A 13,889-nucleotide genomic window follows, 5' to 3' on the forward strand; every position below is an offset into this window, starting at 1 on the left:
GTTTTTCTTACTTGTAAACTTGTTTTAAAGCTTGCTGCATTTATTTATACAGCCGACATGATCCACAAGAAAACAATAGAACCATTTCGAAATAACCGGTTAACGAAACAGCTCATATCATAGGCCGGGGGTTCCCAACCTTTCTACGATCTCGTACCACTTGGACGCGATGTACTGCCACGCGTACCACTTCTTGCAGAACAACTAATTTGATCGAATCATATTTTATTCCGAAGAATACACTAAAGCACACATAAATAAATTTAATGAGATTTCTGTTTTTGTTTACGGGTGCATATAAAGTATACAGGATCGCTAAGATCACTTGGATCGCTTGGTGCATTATTATCACTGCTTGGCGCACCATAATGCCACCTGGCGCACCTTTTAATTGCTACAGCAAAGGTGCACTAATTATTATACAGGCACACAAAGCAAAATAAAGTTGCACCAAGCGATATAAAGGTGCACCAAGCGAAATATAGGCGCAACAAGCAATGTAAAGGTGCACCAAGCGATCCAATCGATCCTGTATATTTAAGATGCACCGTTTGTTTACCGTTCACTAATTGGTTGATGCGCGGTGTAAATTTGCTATTTGAGATAATTCATGCTCATTGTGATTATACGGCTTTTCAAAGCAACTGTGCTTCTTGTTGACAATTGACATGGCATGCATTTTGAAGATCGTAATGATACGAAACAACAGGAATAGTTACGTAGCAATAAAAATAGACTTCGGGATTTTTTTGTAAACAAAATCAGACAAACAAAACATGAAGTTGTGAATCCAGGTGTTTATGAAAAAAAACGGAAGCTACTCGCGTACCACCTGACAATCCTTCGCGTACCACTAGTGGTACGCGTACCACAGGTTGGGAACCCCTGTCATAGGCAGACTGTTTTAACACAACAGGAAACCGGGAACACGAACTAGTGTGGGAACAACGACACTGAATCTGGACAATCAATACAAGCACTGTTGAAAAATACAACATGACATTATGCCAATATGCCATGTTACGTATTTAACTTTACGTTTAAATTACGTCGGAAGTCAGGATTAAAAACTCACCAAAAATCAAAGTGAACCCCGTTTACTGGCTAAAGTCAGTAAGCACCACACGCCGTTTCATTTTGGCCTATTTGTCTCTAAACATCTAATACAAACGAATTTTCTTGAAGCAACAATAATGTCACCTTAGTCGGAGTACTCCTCATTTTTCCACGTGGTACAGTACATTAACTACATCTTTCAAATAACTTGTAGAATGCAGACAATAGCCTTCCAGTGTTACTGTGACGCGCACATTATAGATTGTAACGTCACAGCATAGATAATAATGCGACTATCAGTTTAACAGAACGTGAACAGTCATAAAACAAAACTACACATAAAAAATATTACAACCTATGGAAAAAATATACAACGACTCAACGATTAAATGACTACATTTACTTGCATACAAAAATAATCTTGAATGCATTAAGTTTAGTAACACCAGCTCTCAAATATTGTTATTGCATGAGATCAATACAGCACAACCGGTAATTAAGTACCTGTCTGTGCTTGATGCAAGACACGAACCATTGTGAAAATCTTGTCAAACTTTTATTTCCACTTGACAACTTGTAGTTGTAGCTCCAAGTTTGCAACAAGTTCCAAGTTTTAACATGTAATTATGAACTGCTGTACTTGTAATAATTACTTGCGATTTGTTTGTTTTGTAGCAACATTTAGTGGTGTATGTAGGGTTATGGGTCGAAGATCGAAGTATGTGTGATTGGTAAACCGTTTTGTCGATAATTTGTAATGTTTACAAGTAAACAGGGACAGGGCTTATGAACTGGCAAGTGGTTACTATATAGAAAGAAGGCAGACGCAAAACCAGTCTGTTTCTATATACTGTTGTATAGCGTTTTGCAAAACCTATGCTGCAGTTTCATGCAGAATTTTGCTACTGCTAAAAATAACTTTTGGGTTGCAAGGTTTAAGGTTATAGAGTAGTAATGGGACGATACCAGGTTTTGAAGCGAGTACCGAGTACGAGTACCACATGTATATACCTTCGATACTGAGTACTTAAGTGTAGTGGTGTACTTAGTTGTATATCATTGGCTAATTTATCTGCCATGGTCAGGGGTCACACACACATGCCGAAAAATGTAATCTCCACAAATTTGCACTGTCTGAAGCATATATTGGATCAAGTTTTCCGTATTCTTATAGTTTAAACCGGCCTTCAGTATCGAATGTTGGTATCGAAAACTGAGACAATATATTTCGATACCGAGTACGAGTATCGATACCACTGAAATTGTTCGATACCGGGTACCCGTCCCATCACTAGATTTAATACTACACTGACAAATAGAATAATATGGGTTGAGAACTTGAGACAAAATTTGTAAAAATATATATATTCGAATCTTGCTGACCCAATGTGATTTATGTGTGTGTTTTATTCTTTTCTACAGAATACTTACGTTAAGAGGATCAACAAACCTAATCTGAGTCTAAATTCAAATCTGACTAAATCTGATTCACCTTTCACCCCGAAATAATCTGCTTTTATAAGTAATCTACTTGGATTAAGAAAGTAGCTAGTGAAGAAGTTTTCTATCACTCAAAACATCACACTGCAAGAGCAAAGCACTCATTGATCAACTTAAATCGAAGATTTCTTTTACTGATTAAAAGTTCTTTCAGCTACATCACAAAAAACTAAAGGGCCTACCAATTCAGACCTAAAACGCTATACTGCTTGCTAAGTTAGTCCAAGTCTGTAAGCATTAACTTTTTGCACACCAAGAATCAGCATCAAACCTTCTGACAGTAAACTCCAATAAGACTTGACATCCCTGTTCTGCTGGCAAAATAGCCTGTTGTTTTGTGGCTATCTTAACTTTTATGCAGTAAAAACAACTAATAACAAGCAAAAGAGTGTGTGGCCAAAGGATAATAGAAGTGGGGTGACCATGCCCCATGCGTAAAGCATGGCAAAGGTGCCTCCAGAACCAATTGATTTTGCACCTGCCTGGTTAAATCGTAGTAGTTCAAACAAGGTAAGGATATTTAATTGTTACCATGTTGCGGTTTTCTATTTAACTTACCTGGCAGATTAGTATTAATAGCACAGGACAAAACTCTTAAATAAATTTTGTTGGTGTTGCTGGTGTTGCGAATAACTTGTGTAATAGATGTTTGTGTTTGAAATTTTGTTGATGTCATTGTTATAATCTTATGCTATTTACACCGGGAAATGCATCTGTTAGCAGAAGTACCCAAAGCTTGGTCAACCTCTTTCTTCTACTGTTGACTTCGACATTGGCAGTAGAAATGTGACGAAAGCCTTTGGCTCCAGTCATAAATCCGACCGAAACCTTCAGAATTTCAATTCCAAGACTGCTGGACACCAGTCGACAGATTGTGATACTTGGAATGCTTATTGTGCAATAAAAACTAGTGGAGGTTTGTAACATTGTTAGTGCTGGTATAGTGTTAACAGGAAGTTGAATTAGTATCGGTTGTGGTCAGATGTTATACAAACACTCAAAAGCAGTCTAAATACATTTCTTGGTTGGTGTTAAGTAATCTGTTCTTATTTAAAATTTGCTTCTTACTATGCATACACTGATATTGTCATATTTTGGTGTTTTAAGGTAATGATTCTCTCAATGTGTCAGTGAAAAATCAAAGCAGAGGAAAAACAATCTTACAAGCCACAAAGTAAGAAACTTTTGGGCGGTCTGTTAATAATGTCCATGAATAACATATTTAAAGTTACCCATTACCTCTTAGAAATAATCTTCAACGTGAAATAGAATTTCCATCACTTGGAAGTCATGAACAGACATTGCACACTTCAAAAATTCAGGCAAACAATGTTTGGAGTAAGTAAAGATTGTTTAGACTTAATTTTGCAAACTTTGATTTTTAAATTCTATTAAATTCTCTTCAGGAAAACCGCCGGTATTAAAACCAACGATTACAGAAGTCAATAGTGGCCCAAACTCAAAGTCGGTTAACCTAAAATCGGACACAGCTAGTAGCATTTACAAAAGTCTTGTTCCAAAATCAACTACTGCTGGTCACAAGGTTAGTTACATGAAACACAAAGTGCTGTTATTTCCTTTCAACTTAATTGCTACACTATTTCCTGATTTATTGCTTCAAAATCTAGTCCATATATTCAAAATAGTTCATTTACTGCTATTAACACAACTATTTGTTCCAGCAGCCTTACAGAAGAGCAGTAAGCATACCAAATGCCAATAAATCTGCTGAAAAGTTTTTCACGTCAAACATAGAACCAATTACCTCACAAAATCATGTAAGATTACATGTTATGATTTTGATTGTTCTTTTTGACCCGATAACTAACCTTATTTTCATATGCAAGTAATGGTATTTGATTTCACCATGATGTTCATTTGAAATTACAACAAGGAAGTTTTAAGTTGAATGCCCATACATGTAGCTGGATAGCTGTGGTCTGAAGTAGGCTTGTTTTTGCTGGCTAATTAGTGGCTTTCTACTTACAGGCAAACTTTAAATCTCAGGAAATGTCTTCAGGGACATTGCAAGCTGCTGATGGCCACTCAATGCTTGCTTTAACAGTTAAACGACATCGGAGAGGTAGGTCACTAATTTTTTGTTTACAATGCTTTCAGAAGATTAAAACAAATTCGAAGTGCGCCTATCATTGTGTTGCTCCTAGTTCGGATGTACTTGTCCCATCGTAGTGGGTTATAACATGCTCTTAACAGTTATATAATCGTTTTAGCAATCCCAAGTCCATCAGAGGCAGTATATTTTGTTCCTTGTGAACTTTAGGAAATTAAATGTAAACAAAGAGACTTCGGGTATAAATTGTGTAATGTATGTCTTGCAGGGAAGAATGTTTTTTTGCAAGGTCTCAAATGTGGTGAATTGGTTCCTGCTGAGGATAAAGATCATGAAGCAGCAGACAGTGCCAGTGAAATCGTACCATCGCCCAGTGAAGAAGAACAACAGGTTGACTGCATGGACATGGAGGGTATGAAATTTTTTGATATGGTGTTTTTGTTGATTAACAAAGAAAATATAACATTCTGTTTTCGCAAATGTGTTATTTAATACCTTGATAAGGTTTATGATCATTGCAAACATTTTTGAGCTTATTTTTTGCCTTAAGGTTTTTTAAAATAATGTAAAAATATACATAAAACTTGGATAATTCCATGAAATATTCTTTAGATTCGACAGAAGCCAAAGAAGAAATCCAACATAAGTCCATGGCAATTGACTACTGGGACGCGGTCTACGACCAAGGTGGTATTTGCAAGTCATTGTGTGTTGCTACGTTACTGCTCATTAATGGCCGACTTTCATTTGTTGCTTCAGATGACGGTGACGTTGTCAGGAACGATGATGCCAGTCAAGCGGCACGAACGCAAGAATGTCGCGACGAAAGCCTAAACAAATTTTCTGCAAATACTATACCCTTGTCTAGTTCTTTGGAGGCTGAATACAGGTTAATAAAGGGTTTGCTTTCCGCCAGTTCGCAATAATTTGGAGTTGCAGATTGTATATGTGCATGGGTATTGTACATTTTTAATGTGCGTTTAGTGTCTTTCTCAACTTAGAACGACTTTGATTCTAATTGTCCACATTCCACAAGCCATTTTTGTGGTGTAACCCATTTATATTCGCTAAGATGCTCAAAGCATGTAATTACATCAATTCTTCGATTAAACTTCGATTATTATAGTGTCTCATGGGACTGATTGCAATGATACAATGTTTTCGTAGACTTCTATTTTGAATCCTAAAAATATCTCACTTACAGCTACTACGTAAATTTTTGTGTAATGGTTTCTGTCATCTTGTGTATTTGATTATGTCATCTTGTGTATTTGTATTTGATCATAACATCTTTTCGCTAAACCACAAAATATGTATTCTGTTCGCTTTCTACCAGGTTGTTGCGCGAGATGGGTTGGACTCGTGATCGAAGTTGTCTGAATGGAGACGACTCTGCAGATGAACCTCCACTCACCGACGACGAAATTCGCGAGTTTTTCACCAGAAACAAACGCAGGGGATTGTTGGGTGTTCCGTCCATCTCTCACCGTACATCAGCTTTTCGAGATGCTCTCAACACCTGGTCTATCTCTAACAAGCAGCTTCGTCATGGCAACCGAAAGGTGACCGCGCCAGAGAGTCTTCCTGAGGTGCCATCGCCACGTTATTCGACCGACAGCCAGTTTTCCCTCTCTGACTCCGATTAATCACACGAAGCGCTGTGTCGATATAATGCTTAATGTTTAATTTTACGTTTGCAATGCTAAACAGCTTTTAGTACGCTTTACCTTGTGCTCCCCTCTTTTTTCACATTGACTTATTGCCTGACTTTACGAGCGGTTTCCTTTTAAAAACCTAAAATTTTGAAACGTATAAATTAGGTTAAATACCGTTCTATAATAAAACGCTTACAAGTCAGTCGCGTCAGACATTTGACTTTTTCGTGCTTTTTATCTCATTGTCAGCTTTTCATTTTTGTTTGTGGGTGGTGTGCACGTTTTGCTTCACTGTTGTTTGTTGAGCCTGGCCAGCACGATTTAGTAGCTCCTTTCTCTATACAGTGCCTCATTTTTCGCATCCAAGGTGTGCACATTTCGTTTCTGCTGTCCAGAATACGCGGATTGCTTTAGAATAAAGTTTTAATATTTTTCATGTTGTAATTTTGAATTCAAGTCTGCGGCAATTGTTTTACAACTCGGTACGTATATCCTCAGCTTGTGTCGCAACTGGAGATGTGTTTCCACTGCCTACTTGCATTTAATTAAGAACTCGGCCACCAGCTCATGTGTTTCTCTCTTTCTGCTTTCAATATCCTTGCTTTCGGATCGTGATTTGTGATGCTGTAATCTAGGAATAAATAAACATAGAACAGCAACAACTTTATGGTTTGGATTTAACATTGAGTGCAGTGTGTATTAGGTGGTGGGCATTTTAGCAATACGATGCTTATAGTAGCTTAATCAAATTGACTACATTTTTTACATAGATTAGGGTTTCCTTATGTAGCCAAAATTTTTAAGAGCTAAATTTGTTTGGCAAGATCAAAACAATGCTGAATACTAGTTTTACATGTAGATCCTGTGCATCAAAAACGAAAAAATAAACCAAGAGGTTAGTCCAGGCGGACAATTTTGCCTATACTTTAAGAAGTACTGTAACGTATAACCAACATGGGCGGGGGTTTTAGAATTGGGGTCCGCGAGCTGCGATTTTAGTTTCTACAATCTTTCTACAAGCAAGAAGGGGTCTTTGATTTTTGAATCACAAAACAAGGCGATTACATGTTCACCCATAATTTTATTTTTGTCTTGTTTGTGGCATAATAAATTGCTTTTAAATTATTTCCATGCGAGGTAACCTCATGAATCTGGATAAAAATATATCCTGCAAGTTGTTGTTAAAATACTTTTGCAACAAATATATTAACTTTTTGTAAAAGTTTATCGCAGAGATGTATTTGTTTTTTTAAATATATTTATGACAAAAATTAGAAAGTTTGGGGACCACTGTACTGGACGTTAAAATTTCGTTAAATATGCGAAAACTTAGAATGCACGAATGCTTTGAATGCAAACTTGTTGGAATGCACGAATGCTTACTTATGGATATGTTTAGGTTTAGATCAAAGTTGATGATCAAAATCAAGAGTTATAAAGGACATTGAAGATGTGTCAGCATATAATTTCGAAGAAGTGTGCGACTGGTCAAACAAAAAATCTCGGCGGACTGACTTTTGGTGATCACCGGTTTAATAGATCATTTATATTCATCAATATTGGAAGTAATTGTATTGGACGATAGTATTATCTCAAACCTTGGTACTTTGCTGCACAAACCTGCCTTGTGCATGTAATTTGACTTTTGACAGGTCAACACTGAGTCGGTTAGCTCAGGCTAGATTTTTCTAGCATATGTCTTGACACATGTGGGAATGATGATTGACCGGCTGATTCGTCATGGCCCCTTTAACTCGTACTGGGTGTACTTTGATTTACCCCAGATGTGAAGTGTTTCTTTCTTGCAAATAATCTACATCTGTTTTTTTCTCAAATTTCGAAACCGAAATTCGATCGAAAATGGCTTATTAAGAGAAGCCGTTAGGTGGCGTAAAAAAGCAAGGTAGTGCGAATTGATGTGTGGTCTGCAAACAAATACGAACTGTGAGTGTGATCAACAGAGCGTGGCCTTTGTACCATGGTTTAAAGAGGGACAAAAGTTAAGTGCTGAATGGCTAGCCAACTAGCAAGTGAGATATGAGTCTGATTTTATCTGGAACTGTTTGTTAGTGTTGACTGTTGATGTTTAATTGTAGGCTAGTATCATGTCAGCTATCATTACTTTCTTGGTTGTCAAAAGACTAGTTAAAATAATTACTTTTTAAATACCTATACCATACCAGGGCTAGAGAGTCATGATGGTTAAGTTATAGATTCGTTACATATTGTAGTTAGTAAAACTAAAATAAACAACATACAATTGCGATTGTTTGTCAGGCAAATTAATATTGCCGTTTGTTTGTTTTATAATTTGTATTTTTCACAAGTGTAAATAATTTTAACGGTTTGCTTCAACAAGCTTTCTCTAGGCAAGTAATTGAACATTCCAGTGTTTCTGTGTTAGCTTACAGGGGATATATGTTTGCACTATATTTAGAGTGAAGCGTTGTCGACCATTCAAGTTGGCCAATAGAACAACACACTCGACATTTCTGGATTTCGTCCATTCGATTTGTTTTGCTCGACAGTAAGGTGTCAGCCACTCATCTGCCAATAAAACTAAAGAAGCAACGCACAAGCCGTTTCCGCAACATTGCCTTCTGCACAACTTTAGCGAATTAGTCCGCACTTGTTAAAGATCTTAAGCGAGCATGTCAAACCTTTACTTGTCATGTCGTACACCTTGTGTTTTCTGCCCCCGTGTTCGCGTTTTGGTTGCCGGGCAGTGTTGGTCGCCCCTTGTTTGTCGGTTACAAGTGCCCCCTTGACACGTCAACTGCGTGTTCCTCATTCTCGGTGACGTCCGCTGCAATCGCAAGCACCTTTCCTACGTTTTAAGGGCTATTGAGCAATGACCACGCAGCGCCAACTATTTCAAGTGACACTTCGTTTTTTTTATAGTTAATATTTCCGAAGTAATGTGATGGATAGAAAAAAATCGTGCAGTTGCCAGGAAATGTGCACAATTCCCCCAAAACGGCAGACAAATATAATGCAAAATAACAAGACTATATTTGCCATCGGATGGAAAGTAGACTTCATGCTGCGTTTTGCTCTAGTTTCCATGCGAGCAGCTGCCAAAGCGTGTTGATTCGTTTTGTTTCATCGACTTCGACTGGCATTGAATCGTGTAGTTTTGATGGTAGTCGCGCGCCGAATTGACGAGTGTCCCAGGGGGGCGCTTGCTTAAAGCGACAGCTTGTATTACTCGTTTAAACCGTTCAGCCCCTTCGAAACACAAAAATTGCATTACCAACGTAAGAGTCGCGCCCGCAAGACTGTTGCCATTAGTAGCGTTGCGTTAGCTTGCACAGATTGGCATTAAAGATCCCGCACCACCGCAGATCGAAAAATCAACAATGCGAATGTTAAAATACTCGTATTATTGTCCATCGCTAATTGGAACGATTATTCAAAGTGCAAGCACATTACATATGCATTGACTGAAAGCTTTTACAGCCCACAAAACACATTGGGAAAAGCAAGTGCATACATTAAAAAAATGTGCATAGTATTACAATTCAATGTAACTTGTCACTAAATTTCCTACCGAGAAGCCTGCCTCCAACACGCCAATCTTGCTTTTTTCTTCACCGCAGGCGTTTTTCTTCAGGAGGCCTTTAGCAGAGAGAGTCGAGTCCACACTAAGCGGTCATTCGATGTCAGTCAGTTATCAGTTGACAGTTGTAAGCTTCTGAGCACTCAGCAGGCGTTCGTCAGCAAACCAGCAGGCTAACCGCAAACTATTTTGCAACGTTGCAGGCAATAACGTGAAAGAAAAGTCGTCGTAATGAAAAACTATAGTTGATTGGTAATTGCAATAAGCCTACTGCTGTACATTGGATTATCAAGCAAGCACGTCAGAAGAACTACACTGGAAAAGATTTGCAGTGCACGTACAGCTGGCAAAGCCACAAGTGTGGGGGTTGGCAAGCATTGTTGTGTAACAATGCGTTTGTGTTTGACGATCTTGGTGATTATTGCTGTAGCAGAATGTCGGCATCATCACAAACGCCGAAACCGACAATCTCGAGAAAGTAAGGCTTGTGTTTTGGCTAGGTTTATCTGTATTTATCTGTAGTTGGTCAAATACCTTTACTTGATTGTTATGTATCACTGCAGTGCCTGGTTTTAACCTAGGTATTGTAATTGTTTAACTAAACCGAAAAAGAGTTAATGGTATAAAAGTTATCAACAGTTAACGTTGTTTTTAGCTGGCTTGTCTCATCTCTCTGGAGTTAATGGTAACTTTTATGTTTGTAAACTTTGGTGGCTCTTTCATTAGCGTTACACTTTCTCTTCTACATGTTCTGTGCCAAAATGTTGAAATAAAAAACATTAGACAGCACCCATGTTAAATGAAGAGCAATATATATTAGCATGGTGCAGGATGACAAAATGTGCTTTGCTACAAAATATCATGTCCATAATCGCATACCTAATGTAGCTGTATCAATGCATGTTGTGAATTATATATTAGATTTTTTGTGATATTTTGAAAGCAATGCTACTGTGAAAAACGGCATTCATTTACAAATAGTTGCCTACTGGCAATGCTTGAAACACTATTCGTCAAATGGGTCAAAACAGCTGGACAGCTTTTAGAACAGCCACTTTTGATTTCTCTGATTAGTGTCGTGTGACACCACTACCATTAGAGCGCTTATACTTAAAATATTAATGCACATTTAATTTTTTAGCTGCACCACAAATCACGTATATATCAGAACCGCAAATCGGTCTGTCACGAAAAAGCATCGTATTGGTTTGCAACGCAACCGGGCACCCAAGGCCAAAAATCGACTGGATACGTGACGGAAAAAAGGTACCACCGTCTGTAAATATACTTCAATATTAAACTTGTAATAACATTGATCAAATCGGAACTACTTAAGTGTTTCATAATTTGTTTATTTACCACTTATAGGTGCAACACCGATATCAGTGTTATACGTACGATTTTGTTGATGGCTCGGGCAGCGTACTTTGGATCGAAAATGCGCGAACGAAAAGGGACAGTAACGCGTTTAAGTGCGTCGCTTCCAATCGTCTGGGAGAAGCTGAAAACTCAGTACAAGTGACGGTCATTGATGGTAAGTTGAGACAAACACTGATATGTTTTTCACTATCTTTAGATGTACCGTGTACGCGAATGAGTATAATAGTTGACGCAGCGACATGTTTTAATCAAGTTTGTAAGCAGCGAATTGATGCTTTTCCCTAGACAGGTAACATGGTAAAATTGCAGCATTAATTAAATCCGCTAATGGGTCGCGAATCCACATGATCTTCTAAATGGATGACTGTTCGTTGGCGGCATTTTCACATTTGTCACAGCCTCGCTTCGAGTTTGAAGGAAATTGACACCAAAAAATATAAAGGTCTTTTTAGTATAGTATTAAAAGTCGTTTCTGTCAGCCTTAATAACATATGACATCCACGACGTATGACAAAAACATTATATTTTCATTAAAAGTATATTTTTTTGTGCCGTGAAACTCGTGGAAAATGCAGCCTAGCAAATGTTTTGTTTTCTTATGAAATGATTTTAAAAGGGTTAAAATAATAATGACGTAATGTGAATGTTTTTTGTCTAAATAGATTTTATTTGTTATCACAGCTCGCGTTGCTAATCCTGGACTAATACATCGTGATCGGTTATCGTGCCTTGAGGTCGCTTTTAATCAAAACATGTCGTTTTTGCGGTTAACTGCTGATCTTCACTTGTGTTGTACGCAAACAATACAACATGCCGTAAAACGGTTAATTGCCTCCATTTCTGATTTTAGTTCGCGTGTGGTGGCGATAAATCTGACAGGTTTGAGCGGACGATTTTTTGCCGTCCATGGTCTGCCCTTCATAATTACCAGTCGTCAGCGTGCATTGTCTTTGTTTTCTGTGTCGTCATCAAATTAGGGCGATGCATTCAAAGCCGGACGGGCACGCAATCGTCTGTGGAAAAATCGTAATTACATAATGTCTCCGATCGATGTCGGAACTGGCACAACTTGCTTTCGATCACAGAATCCAAACCCAGCAGTTGTTGTGATCATGCCTTGGATTAATTTCCGCCCCTTAACAGATCAAGAAGCGACTTGAAACACTTTCGTTCGCTTGCGATGCGTTTTCTGGTAACCTCTTGTCCCCTGTAGTGCTTCCCAAGCCTGCACTTGAAATCTTGATTTTCGATCCAACCGTTTTCTGGCGTCATGGTATAGCATGGTTGCGTCATACCTCTGTGTAGTGACGTTTGTTTGGTACGATACCATGCTGTGTTTTGGAATAACGCGTTAGTGTTGGGAAAGCATCCTTATTCACACGGAAAATCTGTCCCAAATTACGATTTCTCGTAGCTGTGTTAAACCGGGAACCGGCCCAGCTTTGTTGTCGCGGATGTTTTATGTGTACACGCGAAATCTTGACAGCAAACGGTTGACTGGGTAAAGTTCCCGCAAAAGCTTCCCGCTGATACTTAAACCAGCGAGACAGCAGCGCTCAGTGGATTATTCAGTCCAATGCTCCAAGTTCTCTGTCCACATACAATAGGGATTTTGTGTGCTCTGTCAAACCCGAATCCGGTGCAACAAGCGGACGTAGTTCTCGCTTTGTTTTGTTTCCAACTGCCGATCGTAACCTCGTTAGGTTAACAAAGCACTTTCGAACGGGTGGTGGTTAGCTGAGTTTACTTAAAAGAGATTTCTTGCACTTGTACAAGTCCTTAATTGCAACGATTTTAAAATCCTGGTATACAATCGACCGACTTCACGTAATTCAAACAAACCTTTTCTGCACGGAAAGTTTATCAGCGCTTACTTAATTTGACTACTGGGTATAATTTCCAGTGAGCACCACCGAAGCGATGAAGATAACAGTACGCTTAACTTTACCGAAGCCACAATGTTTACAAATGTGATCCCAAAAAATTTCGTGTCTGATTATCGCGGGGTGATTTGCTATTGGTCTATTAACGTGCGGTGGAGCGGAACAGTGAGCAGAATACCGTCTTTCGTCACCTGTTAACGTCTGAACCAACACTGGGCCTTCTGCCTGTCGGGAAACAAGCCTGGACCTCGTCGCTAATGATTCATGTGATGTGATGTCGCCTTTCAATGCACGCAAATCCGTGGGCATGACGTGGGCGTCTGTGTTTGAGTGGTTTTGAGATTATTGTGTAATCCCTTACCCCAAGGAATAGATTATAAATACAACAGCCGGGTCGCCATTCACAACAAATTCTCCGAGTTCCTTTGCAATGATTTGGGTCGATTTATAGACAGCTCTGTTTTTTGACTGTTAAAGTTTAAAAATGAACTAACCATGAGATACCAAGCTCGGTGTGTCACCATGAGTTGCGTGTAGCCTGGTTTGAACTTGTGCACGTTTGTCCACCATTTTGGGGATCTGTCATATTTGAGGACCCATTCGTGGGAAAAAACATTCGCTGCCGATAAACCTGTAATTTTCGCCATTGCGCGTTTTACTTGCGACTTTGTTTAAATCGGGGCCTTTATTGTAGCACTATAATATTTGAACTCGAGCTGTTCTGGTGCTCTCGAACTCCAAGAGTGCCTTATCATTTGAAAATCCACCAAGCATGTACGGTCGGC

At 38.7% G+C, this 13,889-nt stretch overlaps 2 protein-coding genes across 9 annotated transcripts in view; both read left to right on the plus strand.

Moving 5' to 3' along the window:
* The first annotated feature begins 2,448 nt into the window (after positions 1 to 2,448).
* On the plus strand, positions 2,449 to 6,944 carry LOC145222966 (vasculin-like). 4 transcript variants are annotated; one of them, XM_080089234.1, is made up of 11 exons: positions 2,449 to 3,066; positions 3,277 to 3,472; positions 3,664 to 3,730; positions 3,803 to 3,894; positions 3,963 to 4,099; positions 4,239 to 4,334; positions 4,546 to 4,639; positions 4,896 to 5,039; positions 5,240 to 5,314; positions 5,387 to 5,516; positions 5,964 to 6,944. In XM_080089234.1, exons 1-11 carry the CDS (start codon positions 2,998 to 3,000, stop codon positions 6,271 to 6,273), a joined length of 1,410 nt encoding a protein of 469 aa, XP_079945360.1. In that variant the 5' UTR covers positions 2,449 to 2,997; the 3' UTR covers positions 6,274 to 6,944. The 4 variants fall into 4 exon arrangements, with proteins under 4 accessions (XP_079945360.1, XP_079945361.1, XP_079945362.1 ...); XM_080089235.1 differs by having other exon boundaries at positions 4,242 to 4,334; XM_080089236.1 differs by having other exon boundaries at positions 3,280 to 3,472.
* Positions 6,945 to 10,043: 3,099 nt separating this feature from the next.
* LOC145225117 (receptor-type tyrosine-protein phosphatase F-like) overlaps positions 10,044 to 13,889 on the plus strand; it is a 32,116-nt gene continuing 28,270 nt past the window's right edge. For 4 of the 5 annotated variants that reach the window (XM_080091763.1, XM_080091764.1, XM_080091766.1 and 1 more), the window contains exons 1-4: positions 10,044 to 10,319; positions 10,497 to 10,526; positions 10,983 to 11,107; positions 11,210 to 11,375. In XM_080091763.1, the coding sequence (XP_079947889.1) occupies positions 10,232 to 10,319; positions 10,497 to 10,526; positions 10,983 to 11,107; positions 11,210 to 11,375 (409 nt within the window). In that variant the 5' untranslated portion in view covers positions 10,044 to 10,231. The remainder of the gene's footprint in view (positions 10,320 to 10,496; positions 10,527 to 10,982; positions 11,108 to 11,209; positions 11,376 to 13,889) is intronic. The other variant, XM_080091765.1, reaches the window with a different exon arrangement.

Source organism: Phallusia mammillata, chromosome 4 (assembly GCF_965637545.1).
Source record: "Phallusia mammillata chromosome 4, kaPhaMamm4.hap1.1, whole genome shotgun sequence".
In the NCBI taxonomy this organism is placed as follows: Eukaryota; Metazoa; Chordata; class Ascidiacea; order Phlebobranchia; family Ascidiidae; genus Phallusia; species Phallusia mammillata.